This window comes from Centropristis striata, chromosome 14 (genome assembly GCF_030273125.1).
Source record: "Centropristis striata isolate RG_2023a ecotype Rhode Island chromosome 14, C.striata_1.0, whole genome shotgun sequence".
In the NCBI taxonomy this organism is placed as follows: domain Eukaryota; kingdom Metazoa; phylum Chordata; class Actinopteri; order Perciformes; family Serranidae; genus Centropristis; species Centropristis striata.
This window is the reverse complement of record NC_081530.1, coordinates 35,746,671-35,767,112: the sequence shown is the minus strand read 5'-3', so window position 1 is coordinate 35,767,112 and position 20,442 is coordinate 35,746,671. Positions and strand designations below refer to the sequence as shown.

At 40.4% G+C, this 20,442-nt stretch overlaps 2 protein-coding genes and 1 pseudogene across 2 annotated transcripts; 1 reads left to right on the top strand and 2 right to left on the bottom strand.

Moving 5' to 3' along the window:
* Positions 1 to 5,496: 5,496 nt before the first annotated feature.
* On the bottom strand, positions 5,497 to 8,822 carry LOC131985345 (zinc finger and SCAN domain-containing protein 21-like). Its single transcript, XM_059350409.1, has 2 exons — positions 8,537 to 8,822; positions 5,497 to 6,358 (listed from the first exon to the last, which is right to left on the bottom strand). The coding sequence occupies exons 1-2, from the start codon at positions 8,733 to 8,735 to the stop codon at positions 5,670 to 5,672; spliced, it is 888 nt and encodes a 295-aa protein (XP_059206392.1). The 5' UTR covers positions 8,736 to 8,822; the 3' UTR covers positions 5,497 to 5,669.
* A 2,024-nt stretch (positions 8,823 to 10,846) lies between these two features.
* On the bottom strand, positions 10,847 to 12,946 carry LOC131984442 (zinc finger and SCAN domain-containing protein 2-like). Its single transcript, XM_059349258.1, has 2 exons — positions 12,555 to 12,946; positions 10,847 to 11,784 (listed from the first exon to the last, which is right to left on the bottom strand). The coding sequence occupies exons 1-2, from the start codon at positions 12,886 to 12,888 to the stop codon at positions 10,847 to 10,849; spliced, it is 1,272 nt and encodes a 423-aa protein (XP_059205241.1). The 5' UTR covers positions 12,889 to 12,946.
* A 1,743-nt stretch (positions 12,947 to 14,689) lies between these two features.
* Positions 14,690 to 18,671, top strand: LOC131984441 (immunoglobulin kappa light chain-like; annotated as a pseudogene).
* The last annotated feature ends 1,771 nt before the right edge of the window (positions 18,672 to 20,442 follow it).

Below are 20,442 nucleotides of genomic sequence, written 5' to 3'. Positions count from 1 at the left end.
AATATGAGATAAAAAGTCAAAATTACGAGATAAAAAGTCATTATCAGATAAAAACTCACAATTATGAGATAAAGAGTCAAAATTACGAGATAAGTCATAAATATGAGATAAAAATCAAAATTACGAGATAAAAAGTCGAAAATATGAGATAAAAGTCATAATTATGAGATAAAAACTCAAAATTATGGGATTAAAAGTCAGAATGACGAGAAAAAGTCAATTCCAAAATGATGTGAAATTACACATTTGTTACATAAAAGTTTCGCACCAAAACGTGCACCTAAATCTTCCACTCACTTTGTGGAAAATACTGACATTTTTCGCGGTTAATGGAGTCAGAAAGGGCTGAAAATGGACCTGGGGGAGATTGTCTTGGTTCAGATGATTTCCAAAGACATTAAAAGAAAAAAAACACGTGATGATGCTTTTCAACCTCCTCACATCCTGGCAGGAAACTTTAGAGACAAAAAAACAAAACAATAAAAAGCAGCCGGCTGGTTTCAAACTTTTTTTTTTCGGTGCATTCTTGAATGTTGTGTTTGTTTTGTGTGAGCTGCTCAGACGGCCGGATGAAGCAATAAGAACCCTGAGTGATGCTGCAGCAGAGAGAGAGAGGCTCCTGTCTGTCTCTGCACCAAATGATGCAACTGTGAGTCCGGCAGCAGCGGCGGTGGTGGCGGTGGCGAGGGGAGCGCCTGCTGAAGGCGTTTTCTAATCACGCTGAGTGATCAACTGGCTCAGATTTAATAAGAGAGGACCAGGAGGAGGAAGAGGAGGAGGAGGAGGAGGAGGCTCATATTGATTCCTGCTGCTGTCACAGTTTCATCATCTCTTTCATCTCCGACCTGAATCTGAAGCGTTTGATGGCGGTTGTTGCGGTCACCGCCACCGATCAAAGTGTGAATGAAACGCGGCGTGTTCACATGAGAGCAGCTTAATGTGATCTCGTCTCCGAGGAAGAGGAAGAGGAAGAGGAAGAGGAAGAGATCTCCGTTTAAAGAGGCTGAGTGATAATGAGTCACGTCTGAGTGTGCAGCACTTCACTCTCCTGCTGACTCACGTGTCAGAACAAACAGCGTTCTGCAGCAGCACACAACAACATTCGTGTTTCCAGAGGACACTTAAAAGTGACGCACACGTCTGGACACGCTTCTGATATTATCACATTATTTCAAGATTATGATAATTTCGCGTCATAGCGATCATAGTGTGCTAACGTTAACAGCCAATCGATAGCATGCACATTAGCGGCCGATCGATAGCATGCTAACGTTAGCCGGCGATCAATAGCATGTTAACTAGAGCTGCAATAATTATTTGATTAATCGAACAATAATCGATTATTAAATTATTTGTCAACTATTTTTATAATCCAATAATTGGTTTAAGCAGTTTTTTGTAAAGACAATAAGTCTAAATTCTCTGATTTCAGCTTCTTCAATGTGAATATTTCTGGTTTCTTTGTTCCTTTATGACAATAAACTGAATATCTCTTTGGTTTGTGGACAAAACAAGAGATTTGAGGACGTCATCTTGTGGTTTGGGAAACACTGATTGATACATTTCAACATTTTATTGACCAAACAACTAATTGATTAATCGATAATGAAAATAATCATTAGTTGCAGCCCTAATGTTAACGCTAGCGGCCGATCGATAGCATACTAACGTTAGCGGCCGATCGATAGCATGCTAACGTTAGCGGCCGATCGATAGCATGCTAACGTTAGCGGCCGATCAATAGCATGTTAAAGTTGGCGGCCGATCGATAGCATGCTAACGTTAGCATCCGATCTATAGCATGTTAACGTTAGCAGCCAATCGCTAGCATGCTAACGTTCGCGAACAATTCAAAAGGCTTTTTTTGCAGCTGCACCACAACAAAACCACACTGTGATAAAAAAAACAACAACACAGTGGCTCATTAATGATCAAACTGAAGATCTTTGGATATGAAGCAATATGTCGCCTCATTTATTGATCCACAAATATAGAAAATATCATTAATGGATGATCAGCTGCAGTTTAACCCTCGTTAGTCCTCCAAAAAGGACTCCAATGACACAAGACTGGTTTAGGACATGCAGAAAAAAGTTATTACCAATTTTTTTTTCACCTTTTAAGGTAACTCATGACCAACACATTGATATATAATTTTCTTTCTTTTTTTCATTATTGAGCTGTTTAGCATTATTGGTCAGTTTTTAAAATTAGGCCTCATTTCAAGAGAAAAAAAGGAATAGTGAAATAATAATTTATTGATGGGAATGCACAGAGTAGGTTATGTCAACTTTTACCTTTTTTTCTGCTGTTATCTAAAAATGTATAATGTTGACATAACCTACTCTGTGCATTCCCATCAAGAACTTTTTTTCAACTCTAACTATTGAAAAAAATATTCAGGTTTTAGTACTTTTTTTTCTCTTGAAATGAGCCCTAATGTTGTATATTTAACTAAAATTGACCAATAATAATGAAAAAAATATGAAAACTATATATCAATGAGTTGCCTTAAAAGGTGAAAAACCAAAGTTGGTAATAATTTTCTTCTACATGTCCTAAAACCAGTCTAATGTCATGGGGTCCTTTTTGAAATGTATATTATCTATAAAGGATGCAGAAGGGCACATATGCTGAAAATGTCAAGCAATTCTATGAAAGTTGACCTTTATTAAAGGTATGATGAAAATGATTTGGGGTCAAAAAGGAGCGCAGGAGGGTTAATGTATTAAAGTCCAACTCATCTCTTATTATCTGGTCACATGTTGAGTTGTTCTTCCTGACTTCAATCAATAATTTTTCCAGTTTCAGACTGTTTGACTTCAGAGAACATGTAACAGAGTTTTGGCTTCTTTTGTTAAATTCTTTGTGATAACGAAGATTTAACAGAAACTCAGGTATCAAACCATTCAGAAAACAGTCTGTGGTGACAGAAGAGAAAAGTCTCGGAGAGAGAGACGAGCAGCAGGACGCTGGAGATGTTTCCTTCCTCCAGATGTAAAGATGTTTGTCTGGCTGGGTGCTAACGGGACAAACAAACAAACAAACAAACAAACAAACGACTCATTTTATACGGATGCTTTTTGTATGACGATGCACTTGTATAACCTTGAAAATAATAATTTGTTTATTCACTTGGTGGATCTGGTTTCCGTCCTCCAGACGTGAGAGACGGACAGAGACACTGTGACATCACTGATGGAGTCACTGTGACATCACTGATGGAGTCACAGCGCCCCCCAGTGGACACAATGAGAATACGTTTACCTTACTGCTATTAATGAACATGTGATGGTGTAAATAAAGGCTACGTGGAACATTATCACACTTCTTCTTCTTCTTTTTATTACAAACAGAATAAAGAGCAGAAATAAAAGTCACAGACAGTCCTGGAGGTGCACCCTGGTCCAAAGGGATCAGGGGGTCCGGGGGCCAGGAGGGAGTTCCAGAAGTCCAGAACCAGAACCTGCAGACCCTCTAAACCCTGCAGACCCTCAGACCCTGCAGACCTTCTGACCATGGAGACCTTCTGACCATGCAGACCTGCAGACCCTCCAGACCCTCTCACCCTGCAGACCCTCAGACCCTGCAGACCCTCTAAACCCTGCAGACCCTCTGACCATGCGGACCTTCTGACCCTCCAGACCCTCTGACCCTGCAGACCCTATAAACCTGCAGACCCTCTAACCCTGCAGACCCTCTAAACCCTGCAGACCTTCTGACCCTGCAGACCTTCTGATCAGACTCTTCACTGCTTCAGAGCAGAATAACATGAAGACTTTAACAATAGATGGATAGTTTTGTTTCTATAACTTTATTAAAACACTCTTTGATTAAAGTAATAATTAATAATAATTAATACAAACGTTTGAAAATATTCATGTACTATTTTCTGTATTAGTGTCAGTAAATATAAAGACAGTAAACTGATGTTGCTGAATATGAATTGTGGGGTTTGACACCAAACAGAGTGATGCTGCCACCTGCTGGCGGGAGAAGAGCAGGACAGTCAGATTTAGATCCAGAGTCCATGATAAAGGTTCTAAATGAGAAGAAAACTCACCTGAAGGATGAATCCACGTGTGAGGCTGAACAGATTTCAGGTTATTATGATAAAATACTGATAAACATATAGAAAACATGATTTATTTTTAAAAGTCTGTATGACTAAAATAAAAATCAACCATAAATATAAATTGTGTAAAGTGCAAATCTCAACAGAAAATGTTCTCGACTCTTCAGTGGAAAGAAAAAATAACAAATATAACTCAGTACATTAACTCATTTCATATTTCTACATTTATCTGCCAGCTTGGGTTACTTTTCACATCAAGATTTAACATAAAATAACGTGATGAAACAATTGTTAAAATGAGCTAAAAGTTACCTTGATGCTGCTGTTTGCATGAATGCAGAATAAATAATAATAAACATATTGTGCAGATTATTTCAGAGCCTGTAAACTGACCACATGATGCTGCAGAAACTTGTGTTTTTATTAGAGACAGAAAAGGTTTGAGAGTCAAAACTTTAAAAAAAACTATATACATATTGTATATTATATATATAGATATATATATAATGAAGAAAATGTTGCTTTGCATGATTTAGAAATGGTGTTAGCTTCCATTCTTTTGAAATAGTGACTGAAGAATTATGATGTTTATTTCATTCCTATTTATTCTTTATCTTCTCAGTTATTGTTCATAGATTTGGCTGGCGGTGTATTGATAATGATAAATATGATCTAATAAGGATTTATGTTTGATAAAGTAGCTCTCTGGGAACATTTACACATCAAAACGTTGTATTTTTTATTCAGCTCAGAAACAAACTGTCTGTCTGTGAAACTAAAGTTTCTGATCTGCAACAAAACCGTCTCAAGTCAAGAAAGCAGCAGCCTGAGATGATAAATACATGAGAACTTTATTACTTGAGAAAAAGTCGTGTTAAAGCATCACTGACTGACTGTCAACAGTCTAAACTGACTATTAACAGTCTGAACTGACTGATTATTAACATGAAGTCCAGTGGACAGACAGTAAACTGTGACTGTCCTCCAGTGTACAAACGTTTGAGAAAATATATAAAATATAGAAAAATACAATATACGTCTCCTGCTAACGTCAACGTCAAATATTTTAAAAAAATCCAAGTTTCCGTCCGTTTCTGGATCCACAGTGAAATGTTCCTGATGGACAACAGCAGAGACGGACGGCTCTGTGTCTCCGTATGTCTCAATCACAAACTCAATAACTCAGTCCCTGTCCTCGAGTGTCTGTCCCGGTCCTCAGGAGTCCGTCCCGGTCCTCAGGAGTCCGTCCCGGTCCTCAGAAGTCTGTCCCGGTCCTCAGGAGTCCGTCCCTGTCCTAAGGAGTCCGTCCAGGTCCTCAGGAGTCCGTCCCTGTCCTCAGAAGTCTGTCCTGGTCTAAGGAGTCCGTCCCTGTCCTAAGGAGTCCGTCCCGGTCCTCAGGAGTCCGTCCCGGTCCTCAGAAGTCTGTCCCGGTCCTAAGGAGTCCGTCCCGGTCCTCAGAAGTCTGTCCCGGTCCTAAGGAGTCCGTCCCGGTCCTCAGGAGTCCGTCCCGGTCCTCAGGAATCCGTCCCGGTCCTCAGGAGTCCGTCCCGGTCCTCAGGAGTCCGTCCCTGTCCTCAGGAGTCAGTCCCGGTCCTCAGGAGTCCGTCCCTGTCCTCAGCTGTCCCTGCAGCGGTCCCTGCAGCGGTTTCTGTCCCACGTGAGTGCGTATGTGCCGTTTGTAGTTGGAGTTGTCGCTGAATCTGCGCCCGCACTCGGCGCAGCTGTACGGTTTCTCCCCCGTGTGAATCCTCAGGTGTTTCTGGTACCCGTCGTAGCGCGTCAGTCTCTTCCCGCAGATGTCGCAGGTGAAGGACTTGTCCGTCTTGTTGTCCACCTTGCGGTGCACCTGGACGTGTTTGGCCCAGTGCGCGCGCTGAGCGAACGCCCGGCCGCAGATGGTGCAGATGTACGAGTCCACCACCTCGGACAGCGCCGCCTCCAGCTCCGCGCCGTCCAGGCGCCCGTTCCCCGGAGCCTCCGAGACGTCCTCGTCCGGGTCAGAGCCCGGCGGCTGCAGGGACGGGCCGGGCTGGACGTCCAGCTCCGAGTCCTCCAGGTCCTGGCAGGTCATGTGGTCCTCGTCCTGCTCGTGGCGGACTCCGCCTCGTCGGAACAGCAGGAACTTGATGTCGTTGTGCTCCGCCTCCTCCTCCTCCTCCTGCTGAGTCGACCACAGCTCCTCCTCCTCCTCTTCCTCGTCCTCCTCGCCCCCGTCCTCCTCTTTGATGGACGGAGGCTTCAGCTCGTTCAGTCCGGAGCTCCAGTCCTGCTGCTCACAGAGCGCTGCCACCAAACAAACAAACAAACAAACAAACAAACAAACAGCAGTCAGACATGATGCTTCATAGAGCTGCTCAGTCTGTTGAGCACTTTAAAACATTATTAAAAACATATTTATTCTCCTTGGCGTTCAGTCCCAGCGAGGCAAGAATCCTCGGCTTTCTTTTACTTTTTTACCCTTTATTTTTCTTTTCTATCTGTTTTTGGATTGAGTTTTTATTACTATTTTATTATTTTACTGTTTTTTAGTATTTTATTGTTTTTATTTATAACTATTTGTGTATGGTTTTATTCTATTTTAATAACTGTACAGTACTTTGGTCAACTGAGGTTGTTTTTAAATGTGCTCTATGATTAAACTTTGACTTGACGTAGTACAAATATGTTGTGAAAATAACTATTAAATATTTCAGTTACAGTGCATTTCTAACTGACTGAGGAACAAAGACTTCATTTAACAACCTCAAGTAACTTTATGGTCTCATGGCTTCAGGTGACACCTTCCTGTGGTACATCTTGTTGTAATGTTCCAATGAATGACTTTCTGCACTTTTTCCCCTCAGAAAACACTGAAACCATGGAACCAGAAGATTATTTTGTACCAACCAGGTCGACAACCCAACTACAGTGAGGGAGCTCCAGATATCTGAAGGAAAAGTTCAAGGTAAGAACTTTTTTCTCCTGCAGTAAAATGTGTTATTGTGTCCTCTTGTATGTGAGTCTTTGTGCATCCAATGCAGAAACCAGCAGTTTTTTAATGCAAATATGATATTTTTGCACAAATGTACCTCTTTGTGTGTGAGTCTTTGTGCATCCTGGGGTCCCTAAACACTCTGTGAGCTGCATAAATCGGGTCTGTCTGGAAAGCTGAGACTCTTGTGGATTCAATGAGCCCAAATGTCCATTTTAAAAGTTGCCCCTTGACCGTTGACCTCCAGATAATGAAATAAATTGGGTTCTTTGTGTCCCCATGAGTCTCCTCTTTACAGACATGCCCACTTTATGCTGATTATATGCAGTTTAAGGCAGAAACCAGCAGTTTTTTAATGCAAATATGATATTTTTGCACAAATTTGCCTCTTGTGTGTGAATCTTTGTGCATCCTGGGGTCCCTAAACAGTGTGTGAGCTGCATAAATGGGGTCAGAGTGTAAAGCTGAGACTCTTGTGGATTCAATGAGCTCAAAGTTCTTCACTAATGTCACAGTGGAGACAAAGGTCAGGAGAGTTTATAACATACGAAGGACTTAAGGAATCTATTAGTTCCAAACATGGCATGATATCTTCATGAAACGCTTCAAAGTCTTAAAGCAGCGGTCTCAAACTCAAAGTACCTGGGGGCCGCTGGACGCAGTATCAAATTAACCAAAGAAAGACACAAAATTACCAAAAAAGATACAAAATTACCAAAAAAAGATACAAAATTACAGAAAAAGACACAAAATGACTAGAAAAAACATTAAACTACTTTAAAAAGACACAAAATGACAAAAAAAACAACACATTACCAAAAACTGACTGAAAAACACTAAATTACTTAAAGAAGAAACGAAATTGTTTTTATAAAAAGACACTTTTTTTTTTTTAAAAGACACAAAATGACCAAAAAGTAATTAAAGGGACCTTCCACAGACAACACAGTAAAGTGCCATTCATATAAAACTCACATTAAACTTTCATATCAAGGTGGGGGCCACAAAATATCGTCACGAGGGCCACAATTGGCCCACGGGCCGCCAGTTTGAGACCCGTGTCTTACAGTCTCCTCTTTTTGTGTCTTTTTGGGGTAATTTTGTGTCTTTTTTGTCCTTTTTTGGTCATTTTGTGTCTTTTATTATAGTTTGTGTCTTTTTTTTGTGTCATTTTGTATGTGTTTTTTAGTCATTTTGTGTCTTTTTTGTATTTTTTTGGGTCATTTTGTGTCTTTTATTATAGTTTTGTGTCTTTTTTTGGTCATTTTGTGTCATTTTGGGGTCATTTTGTGTCTTTTTTGTCTTTATTTTGGTCATTTTGTGTCTTTTATTATAGTTCTGTGTCCTTTTGGGGTCATTTTGTGTGTTTTTTGGTCTAAAGCTTCCACTTGAACATATAAAATGAGCTGCTGTGACCTGTAGGAGAACCACAGACTAGAGACCTGGACCATGTAATACATATAAGGTGACCCGGGTCACCTGAGTCTCACCTGGGCCGCCGCCCTGCAGGGAGACGAGCGGCTGCCGGCGGAGCTCCAGCAGCCTCCTCTGGCGGTCTATCTCCAGCTTGGAGCGGGAGATCTCCTCCTCGTACTCGGCGATGGTCCTCCCGAACACGGAGAAGATCTCCTCGGCGGCCTCGGTGAGCCGCTGCGTGATCAGCAGCCGCAGCATCTCGATCTTTGACATCTTCTCGGCTCTCCTCTGTCCCTCCAAGGAGCTGAGGCTTGTTTACTGGCTGCACCACCACTTCCGGGTTACACAGTGCGCATGCTCAGTGAGCCCCGCTCCGTGTCGGAGCAGCGCCGCCTGCAGGAGAGGAGGTCCAACTACAACCTGCTGGTGTCTCAGGACAGAACTATGTTTCATTATGTAAACTGGTGGAATGTAACCGAGTACTTTTACTCTCAAGTATTTAAGGAAAGTTTAGAGGTACTTGACACAGACGTGAAATGACCAAAAGAGACACAAATTGACATTAAAGATATGTAAAATGACCAAAAAAAGACACAAAATGACATTTAAAATATGTAAAAGGACAAAAAAAAGACACAAAATGACATTTAAAATATGTAAAAGGACAAAAAAGACACAAATAAACATTAAAAATATGTAAAATGACCAAAAAAGACACAAATTGACCACAAAATGACCAAAAGAGACACAAAATGGCATTAAAAATATGTAAAATGACAAAAAAGACAAATTGACACTAAAAATATGTAAAATGACAAAAAAAGACACAAAATGACAAAGAAGACAGAAATTGACCACAAAAAGAAGCAGAAATTGACATTAAAAATATGTAAAATGACCAAAAAAACACATAAATTGACCACAAAAAGACTTAAAATGACCAAAAAAGGACATAAAATGACATAAAAGACACAAATTGACATTAAAAATATGTAAAATGACCAAAAAAAGACACAAATTGACCACAAAAAGACGTAAAATTACCACAAAAAAAAAAATATATGACTCAGTACTTGGTTGGGGCTGTTTGACTTGAACTAGTTGAAATGGACTTTTCATCATATTCTAATTTAATGAGATGCAGCTGTATATTTCATTAATAACTCCATTAATAACCATTTAATCAATATTTAGTGCAACGGTGTTCTCCTGGAGCTCTCACAGATCAATGAGATAATTCACTCAATTTTCATAATAAATGCACGTTAAAACTTTTTTTTACCTACATATAAAATATAATAGTTTTACATGACATTGAGTTTTTGAAAATGTAATTTTGCATTTTTACGTTTTTTCTTTTATGGAGTGATGTTGATATATCAGTATTTATGTAATATAAACATGCAAATATGTTAAATGAACCATTCTCATTTTATATGTTGACTCATTAAGTCAAGCGGAAGAAGTTTCATCCCCAAAAAATGCTTTTAATACTTTTTTTTTTTTTTTTTTTACCTTTGAAATGGTTCAATATGACCCGAAACACAACAGGAAGTTAAAGATTCAGATTTCCTTTATTCGTCCCACAGCAGCAAAATAACAACAAATAGTAAACAGCAGTATAAACTAGAAATATTAGAGAAGTATTAGCACATAAACAAGTAAAAAATATATAATAAAGTATTAACAATTTACAATATGAACAAGTAGAAATGTCAAAAGTATTAACAAGTTGAACAATAATAGAATTAAAAACAACATCAGTTGTTTTGTGTTGTGATCAGCTGTGTTAAAAAAAGACACAAATTCAACAATAAAAGACTGAAACTTTAAAAAAGACACAAACTTTAAAAATATGTAAAATGACCAAAAAAAAGACACAAATTGACCAAAAAAAAGACGTCAAATAACCAAAAAAAGACACAAATTGACCAAAATAAGAGACAAAATGACAACAAAAAACACAAAATGATACATATTGACCACAACAATACGTAAAATGACAAAAAAAAGACACAAAATGACCAAAAAAAGACACAAATTGACCAAAAAAAGAGACAAAATGACAAAAAAAGACTTAAAATGGCCAAAAAAGACACAAAATGACCAAAAAAGACACAAATTGACCAAAAAAAGAGACAAAATGACAAAAAAAGACTTAAAATGGCCAAAAAAGACACAAAATGACCAAAAAAGACACAAAATGACCAAAAAAAGACACAAATTGACCAAAACAAGAGACAAAATGACAAAAAAAGACTTAAAATGGCCAAAAAAGACACAAAATGACCAAAAAAAGACACAAATTTACCACAAAAAGTCACAAAATTACCAAAGAAGACACAAAAAAAATGACAAAGACACAAATTAACAAAAAAAACCCGTCAAATTCCTGAAGACTCAGACTCAGTGATCAGCTGTGTTGTATTGTGTCGTGTCGTGTCGTGTCGTGTCGTGTCGTGTCGTGTTGTGTCGTGCGCCGTGCTGACTCGGCGCTGACACGGGTGTTTGTAGAAGCTGGACTGCTGGCTGAAGCGCCGGTCGCAGGCGGAGCACCAGTACGGGCGCTCGCCGGTGTGCGTGCGCAGGTGCACCGTCAGGTTCCCCTTCTCCACGAAGCCGTGGCCGCAGTACGAGCAGGTGAACGGCTTCTCGCCCGTGTGGCTGCGGACGTGGCGCAGCAGCGAGGCGCGGCGCCCGAACCGCTTCCCGCAGACGCCGCAGCCGTGCGGCCGCTCGCCCGAGTGGATCCGCATGTGCGTGCGCAGGTTCCCGCGCAGCGTGAAGCTCTGGCCGCACACGCTGCAGCGGAACGACGTCTGCCGGTGGCGCCGCAGGTGCAGCGCCAGGCCGGCGGCGTGCTCCAGCTGCTCGCCGCACAGCCCGCAGTCCCTCAGGTGGCCGGCGGCGTGCGTCAGCAGGTAGCTGATCCTCCGGAAGGACTCGCCGCAGACTTTACAGCTGAACGCCGCCGCCGGAGGCTGCCGGGAGTCCGGAGACACGAGAGACGAGCCCGGTTGCTCCGGTTGCTCCGGTTCCTCAGGTTGCTCCGGTTCCTCCGGTTGCTCCGGTTGCTCCGGTTGCTCCGGTTGCTCCGGTTGTCTCCAGACTCCGGCGCTCCCCCTCCAGTAGTCTCCGCTGTCGTCCGTCTCCGAAGTCTCTCCGGCGAGCAGTCGGGCGCCGCCGGCCGGGTCGAAGTCTCCTTCCTGTTGCTCCGGCGCCGCGCCGTCCTCGCCGCCGGCTTCCGTCTTTATCGGAGCGGCGCCCGGATCCTCCAGATCCTCGGGAGACAGTTTGACCCAGGAGGAAGTCTGAAGACGCTCTGAGGGAGACAGAAGATACTTTATGGAAACTTTTTATCATCGATTTTAGAGTCAAATCTTACAGGAATCTGACAGCTTCCAACAACCTTCAACATCAAACGTCAATAAACCTTCATCAGAGGGTTTAAAACGTACGATTTATTTAAAAGAGCAACGAAACTCCAGCGTTTATCTTAGAAAGAAAGTTTGGAGAGGATGGAAACATGACAATACTTTAGAATGTACAATACTTTTTTTGGTAATTTAACGTCACGTTTTGGAAATTTTATGTCTCTTTTGGTCATTTTTTGCAATTTCATCTCTTTTTTGGGAAATTTTTTGGTAAATTTGTGTCTTATTTTGTTAATCTTTTTTATGTATTTTTCGGTAATTTTATGTATTTTTTTGGTAATTTTTGGTAATTTTGGGTCACGTGACTATTATTCACTGAAAATCTGTTTACACAGAGCAGAGGGGAGAGGACAGGAGAGGCTGTTTACACACATTTTTGCATACATTTTTTGTAATTTTGTGCCATTTTTAAAAAATCATTTTTACATCTACAGTCATGGAAAAATTCTTGATAATAACCAAAATCATGATCAATAAAACCACGTTAAATGTCTAGATATCAGCTCTATAATTAAACTCTTATCAGCTATTTCTGTTGTTATCATTATATTTGTCCAAACAAATGAACCTTCAGTTAAACCAGACATTAAAATGAACAATAAGCTGAATAATTATTATTATTTCCATGACTGTGTAAGTGGCGGGGACTCTCGCCGACCTGCTGCCGGGCTCCAGCTGCTCTCTCCGGGCTTCAGGCTGTCCAGCTGCCGCTGCTGCCGGTCGATCTGCTGCCGGTACCGGGCCACCGTCCTCCCGAACTCCCCCAGGATCTCGTCCACTGCTGCGGTCAGCCGCTCGGTCACGACCCGCCGCAGAGCCTCCAGCTCCGCCAGCGGGCCGCCGGGAGGCTCCGGGCCGGGGAGAGGAGGCTCCGGGCCGGGGAGAGGAGGCTCCGGGCCGGGGAGAGGAGGCTCCGGGCCGGGGAGAGGAGGCTCCGGGCCGGGGAGAGGAGGCTCCGGGCCGGGGAGCCGCGGGGCGCAGCGCCGCTCCATCCTCCGTGTGTTGATCCTCTAACACCGGGACAGGAAAAGACGTCCGGGAGGAACAACATCCGGCCATCAAAGGTTCCGGGAGGAACATAAGGAGTCATGATGGAAATAATCATAAAGCATTTAATAAAAAATGAAGTGAAAAAAAAAACAATAAATAATAATAAAATGTACCAATAATTTACCCTCTATGGTACGCATTATGAGGTCATAAATATAATCTGAAGATATATGGGGTTTTTACGTTTTTTACGTTTTTGGGGTCTGTTGCCCGTAGCAACATTGTACCATAACGGTGCACAAGTACAAGTACAAGAAAAAGACAAGGAGAGAGGAGGAAAAAGAGGAGGAGGAGGAGGAGGAGGAGGAGGAGGAGAGAGAAGGAAGAGGAGGAGAGAGAGAGGAGAGAAAGAGGAGAAGGAGAAAGAGGAGGAGGAGGAGAGAGAAGGAGGAGGAGGAAAAAGAGGAGGAGGAGAGAGAGAGAAGGAGAGAAAGAGGAGGACATGGAGAGGGGAGAAGGAGGAGGAGGAGAGAGAGGAGGAGAGAGAGGAGGAGAAAGTGGAGGAAGAGAAGGAGAGAGAGAGGAGGAGAAAGAGGAGGACATGGAGAGAGGAGGAGAAGGAGGACGAGGAGGAGGAGAGAGAGGAGGAAGAGAAGGAGAGAGAGAGGAGGAGAAAGAGGCAGAGGAGGACATGGAAACAGGAGGAGGAGTAGAGAGAGAAGGAGGAGGAGAAGGAGGACATGGAGAGAGGAGGAGTAGAGGGAGGAGGAGGAGGAAAATAGGCATTAAGATGTGTTATTGGAATAAAAGTTAAATTGATCAACTAAAAATTATATATTTGATGTTTAGTTAAAAAATTGTTATGATCAAAATTCACAAATGAAACCGTAATAAATCATTTCATCAATTTCTCATTGTCCTTTAAGGACAAATGATAATACTAATGACAACAATCACTTAAATTTATATTTATTACATATTAAATTATATTATTATATAATAATAATAGAATTTATAAACGATGCTTTACTATACAATGTAGTTTAAAACAATAATTAAATATTTGATATTTGAACATTGACACATGAAATAGTAATAAAGCATTTCATCAAATATTCTCTGTAATAAAACAAAGCATTAAATATAAGTTTATAAATAAATCAACAAATTGAAAAAATATCAAATTATATTTGATTTTTGATAAAAACGTTTACAATTGAAATCATAATAAATACATTTCAAGTTATTCTACAAATAAATATTTAATAAATACACATATTAGCTGTTTATAATCTGTAATATTTAAAATGTATTATTTGTAAAATAACTTACGTCTGTTTTCTTTTATTTGACTTTTGCTGTCAGACTTTAAATTATTTTTGCAAGTTATATTTCAGGGAAAACTGAAATATTATTTGCTATGAGAGAATGAGCCAGCAGGTGGCAGAGCAGCACTGAACGTCACTTTCAGCTTTAAAAGATGATCTTCATCATTTCATCACTACTGAAGCTCTGAAAGGACATTTCTCTAAAAATCCATTTCATTTCAATTTAATTGATATAACCTGGAGGAAAATATCAGTTTTACAACAATAACTGCAACGAATGAAGAAGATATTTGTGTTGAAATGATGCAGGAGCTCAGCCGGCTGGAGTGAGTGATGCAGACGCTGCAGACGCTGCAGACGCTGCAGACGCTGCAGACGATGCAGATGATACAGACGATGCAGACGCTGCAGACCATTAGATGCTGCAGATGATGCAGGTGCTGCAGACAATGCAGACGTTGCAGACCATCAGACGATGCAGACGCTGCAGACGATGCAGATGCTGCAGACGATGCAGATGCTGCAGACGATGCAGACGCTGCAGACGCTGCAGACGATGCAGACGATGCAGATGCTGCAGACGATGCAGATGCTGCAGACGATGCAGACGCTGCAGACGCTGCAGACGATGCAGACGATGCAGACGTTGCAGACCATCAGACGATGCAGACGCTGCAGACGATGCAGACGATGCAGACGTTGCAGACCATCAGACGATGCAGACGCTGCAGACGATGCAGACGATGCAGACGCTGCAGACGATGCAGATGCTGCAGACGCTGCAGATGCTGGAGACGATGCAGACGCTGCAGACGATGCAGACGCTGCAGGCACATTTAGGAAATTGGAAGTTTCTCTGCAGCTGCAGCGACCGTCGTTTCACTTCCTCCTTTGAGCTTCGAGAGCGAAACAGCAGAGACGATTCACTGAACCATGGAAACAGTTTCGGCACGGAACAGACACGTGGTTTCTCTCACATCACTTCTGACTAAAGTCAGACTCTATTAATATTCAAATGAATAAATAAATTAATAAATAAATAGGCCTGAAGTATAATAAAAAAAATGTAAGTATAGAAATACAATTAATGTGGAGAAGGCCACTTTTAATACATTTTAATAAAAAAAAAAATATATATATATATATATAACTTAAAAGATACACTTTATGTGGTTTATCTCACTTTTGGTGCTAATTCATAGACAGTACAATCCACTAATAATAATAAAAATAGGTAAATAAATAAATGAACCACCTGTTAATGAAACATAGAATAATTAAATAAATATAAAAATAAAGGAGAATAAATAAATAATACATTAATATGGATTCTCTTGTATGATTTCTGACAGAAGCTTTCAGTGGTTCAGCAGAGGAAATCAAATCCATCAATCATGTAATAAATAAATAAAAATTAAACAAATAATACAATGAAATAGACCAGAAAATATACAATAAAATAAAATAAAATAAAATAAATAATTAAATAATCAAATGTAGTTTCTCTTGAAGTTTTTGGTTGTTAACAAAGGGAAATAAATATATATTAATAAAATAATGAAGAAGTAAAATTGCAAAAACTAAAGAAATTCCACAGGTTAATACAAATAAAATATATGAATAAACATAATTAATAAAAAATAATAATTCGCAGCATGTTTTTATTTCTATCTGAGTGTCTTGTGGTCTCAGCGTGGAGCTGCAGCAGTGAGCAGGAAACAGCTGCAGCTCTCTGACTCTGTGTGTTTGCATACATGTGTCCTCCTCTCTGCTTCCAGCCATAAGAGGCTGCTGTCCATCAGTGGCTGTCCAGGCCTTTCACACACACATGATGATGTCACTGACTCTGCTGCTGGCCACCCTGGGGCTCCTTGTTCAGGGTGAGACTCTCTGCAGCATTTACCTTCTTCCATCTCTTCTCCACGTTAAACATCTTTCTCCTCTTTCTCATCTTTTCAGCCTCATCAGGAGAAATCCTCCTGACTCAGTCTCCTGGATCTCAGTCTGCTGTTCCAGGACAGACTGTCTCCATGACATGTAAAGCCAGTTCAAGTGTTAGTAGCTACCTCCACTGGTACCTTCAGAAACCTGGAGAAGCTCCTAAACTCCTGATATATTTAGTTTCAACCCGTCAGTCTGGAGTTTCAGATCGTTTCAGTGGAAGTGGATCTTTCCCTGACTTCACTCTGACCATCAGTGGAGTTCAGGCTGAAGATTCAGGAGTTTACTACTGTCAGCAGGGTTGGAGCGACCCGTTCACACAGTGAAAAAGCGTCGTATAAAAACCTCCCTCAGCTGCAGAGGAACTGATCTGAATCAACAGCTGCACACAAACTAAAAGTGTTTCTAAAGACACAAATGTAGTCACTAATAACTAACTTTGAACATCTTACTGATCAATAAGTTGCATTTAACTCAAAAAGTTCAACATTTAAGTCTTTTATTGGATTTCAACGAATCAACTTCACGTCAGAAACAAACCTGTAAAGAATGATTTCAATTCTTCGTTTATGAAAACACATGAACACTAAAACTGTAAATATTGTTTGAGTGTGTGACTCAGTGAAGTTTTAAATGTAAACTTGTTTCATAGTTTCAGTCTGAATCAGTTTGTAAACAGTTTGTGGGTTTAAATCTGCACATTCTTTTATTTCACTCTATGCTGACGATATTCTGATTATTATTCCAAATGTGTAAAATACTTTTCAGACGTCAGAAATTTTATTTATATGATGATGTTTGTTCATGTCTTTAGTGACAACAAAGACATTTATTGTTGTTTCTGTCAGCTCAGTTTATCTGTGATTTCATACACTCACTGAAAACAAAACATAAAGTTCACATACATTTTTAATAATAAATATTATGATTATTTATTCTCTTTAGCTCCATTGGCAAGCTGGGGATTTATATTTCATATTGATTTCCTTTAATATTGACATGATGTGAAGAGTGTTTGTGTAGAGTTTGTTGTGTTCAGAGTCAGAGAGCCGTGTCTCTCTACAGTGAGAGGTTTTTGTACGGCGGCTCAATGAGTTTGTATCACTGTGGTACACGTTCGGTGGAGGAACCAGACTGGATGTTGGAAGTAAGTCAAATATCTTACATTTTTAATATTTTATCAGTCATCTTTCTTTCTGTTTTTATATTTCACGGTCCAGGAAAAAAAATAGTAGCTTTACCATTTATATTGATGAGTTTTTGACAAAGATTTTGCACTCAGAGACAAAGTTGACTTCAGCAACAGAACTTAAAAACCGATTGTAATGAAAATAACATTTTATGACTCAGGGTAAATCAATATTTCCAACTTCAGTGGTGAGGTTGGATCTTTAGGGTTTTTATTTTTAGTTCAGTCAGTCAGAGTCAGAGAGCCGTGTCTCTCTACAGTGAGAGGTTTTTGTACGGCGGCTCAATGAGTTTTTATCACTGTGGTGGACTTTTGGTGGAGGAACCAGACTGGATGTTGGAAGTAAGTCAAATGTTTCTTTAAAACAAGTTTCTGCACAAATGATTATTATGATATTGTATAATTCATTTGAATTGTGTTTTTTGATGTTTAGTTTTCCACCACAATAGTAAGTGTTGTTATGGGGAATTAACTTCATGAAGTAACATTGAACAAAGATTAACATTGGAGAAACATTTTTATTGTAATCTTTATATTGTGTCATGTGTTGTTGCAGCTTTTTTTACTCATTAAATCATTTGAACAGTTTATTAAATAGTGACTAAATGATGACTGAAATCCACACAAGAAACATTTAGTTGCTGTCAGTTTATTTTCTGTATTTATTCATGTTGAATTTAAGAACTTATATAATGTGTATTTCAGGTTTTGCATGCTGTTGATAAGAGTTTAAAAATGTTTCCTGCTTGTTTTATTTCCAGTGTAGTTTGAAGTATTTCAGCTCTTTCTGTACGATGATTCTCTCTGTGCTGATATGCATGAGAGGCTTCTTAAAGGGAAGTGAAACAATGTGTGAGTGAGTGAAGCAGAGAAACCATCTGACAGAAACTCCTTAAAGGAGAAGATCAACTCTCACACAGGAAAGGTGTCCAAGTGTCTGCTGGTTGATTGACAGCTGTGTGGTCCCGCCCTCCTCTAATCTGATTGGTGTCTCCTAGGTGATGCCCGTCCCACCCTGACGGTGCTGCCCCCCTCCAGGGAGCAGCTGCAGCAGGGGACGGCCACGCTCATGTGCCTGGCCAACAAGGGCTTCCCCTCAGACTGGAGTCTGTCCTGGAAGGTGGACGGCAGCAGCAGCAGCAGCAGCTGGGAGCAGAGCAGCAGCCCCGGGGTGCTGGAGAAGGACGGCCACTACAGCTGGAGCAGCACCCTGAGGCTCTCTGCAGACCAGTGGAGGAAGGTGGGCTCTGTGACCTGTTAGGCCACCCAGGGCTCCCAGACTCCGCTCTCAGAGATTCTGAGGAGAGACCAGTGTTCCCAGTCCTGATCTGACTCACTGCTTTTACTCTGCTACTGCTCTCAGTCTGCTCTCCGTAACTCTCTCTGTCTCACACCTTCTTGCATTTGTTGATGCTTTCAACATTTTAAAACAATAAAGATTTTATTATGTGTATTATGACAGTGTCTTTTGACTTCTTTTCTTTGACTTATACTGTATAAGATATTACAGTCCAGTCCAAAACTGTAATGTCCAGAGTACTTTTTAGATTTTTTAAAATAGCTATTCTCAAGTTGTTGTTTCCATTTTTATGTAAATGAATTAATCTTGTAAAAAACTGAGAACATTTCAATAGAGAATCCCAAGGATCCCTGCTCAAACTATTTCATGACGTTAAAGATGTGATGTTCAGTTTGTTGATAGATGTTACTGATTAATTATTCTGAAGAGCTGTCCTAAAAAAATCTAAATTATAGAAATGTTCACAAAATTCGAAATAAAAAGCAGCGTATCATCTGCATAAAGTAATATCAAATTAATCAAAGACGAGATTTTAAAACAAAAAAAAAATAAACTTTTGTCATTTTAAAGTTTATTAAAATGTATTTATTTAATTCTTTGATAACTCTGAGACCCTGAGAGACCAGTGTTCCCAGTCCTGAGCCTAACCCTCATCAATAAACCACTACTGTCTAACTTTGATACATTATTTGTTCACATTGAGTAAAACCTCTCAGTGTGTTTCTAAAACAAAAGTAGCTTCAAAATGTACCACCTAATTAGTATTGTGATATTATTTTTAGAGCTGTCAAAGTTGTCTTGATAATAACACGTTAACGCAAATTCCTTTTAACGGAGATGATTTCTTTAACACATGCTCTGTGAGTGTGAGCCCCGTAATCTGTAGTTACTGTTGGTGTGAATGAGTTACCATGGAGACGTCCAGTCTCATATACCAGAGAGAGACTCCTCCACCTCACCCCTCACATTACCTCACGGTACATGCACACTTTATTTATTGTTTGTTTTAATATATTTGTTGTATCAGCCTGTTTTGATCCCACCAAGTAGAAGAGAATGTTTCTGTGAGCCTTTATTATCCCCATGTGAGGTTAGACAGTTACACTGTGTCACATTATTCACTTTAAGTCTGAAGGATCTTATTTAACTGACCAACCTTTCGTACAATGTGCCTGTTGTTGTGATGATGAGGTCAATCATTTAGTGTTGAGCTCTTTAGTTAACCTTGACACATGTTAAGTTGGACACTACATGCTGTTAGTGTTACTGAGTCATGTTACATTCATCTCTTGTTTCTTTTTGGGCCTCAGTTTGACATGTTTTGCTTTCAGCATATTTATTGAGCATGCGGTACCTTTCAGGATATATGAATATATCAGGTTTTTGTACGACGCTTTTTCACTGTTTGAACACACACTTACTGTTGATATAGTGATAACTCTGACATTAGTAAACTGCTACATCTTCAGCCTGAACTCCACTGATGGTCAGAGTGAAGTCAGAGTTTGATCCACTGCCTGTCAAACGACCTGGAGTCCCTGACTGAAGAGTGCTAGCACGGTAAATAAGCAGTTTAGGAGTTTCTCCATCTCTCTGTTGGTACCAGCTTAAACAGTAAGCACTGTTGCAACCCGGAACCGTCTGACTGGTCGTACAGCTGATGGAGACGGAGCCTCCCGGAGCAGACCTCACTGCTCCAGACTGAGTCACTGTGACCTGTCCTCTGGACTCTGAGGACACAGAGACAGAAACATAAAGCAGCGTCATGGTTTTGTGGGCTTCATTTCAGAGGGACGGA

Bases quoted from the DNA above. Each gene is read 5' to 3' on its own strand.
- LOC131985345 (XM_059350409.1), bottom strand. From the start codon at position 8,735: ATGTCAAAGATCGAGATGCTGCGGCTGCTGATCACGCAGCGGCTCACC. The intron at 6,359-8,536 runs GTGAGACTCAGG...GTTTGGTGGCAG, and splicing joins CCTGCAGGGCGGCGGCCCAG to CGCTCTGTGAGCAGCAGGAC.
- LOC131984442 (XM_059349258.1), bottom strand. From the start codon at position 12,888: ATGGAGCGGCGCTGCGCCCCGCGGCTCCCCGGCCCGGAGCCTCCTCTC. The intron at 11,785-12,554 runs GTCGGCGAGAGT...TGTCTCCCTCAG, and splicing joins CAGCTGGAGCCCGGCAGCAG to AGCGTCTTCAGACTTCCTCC.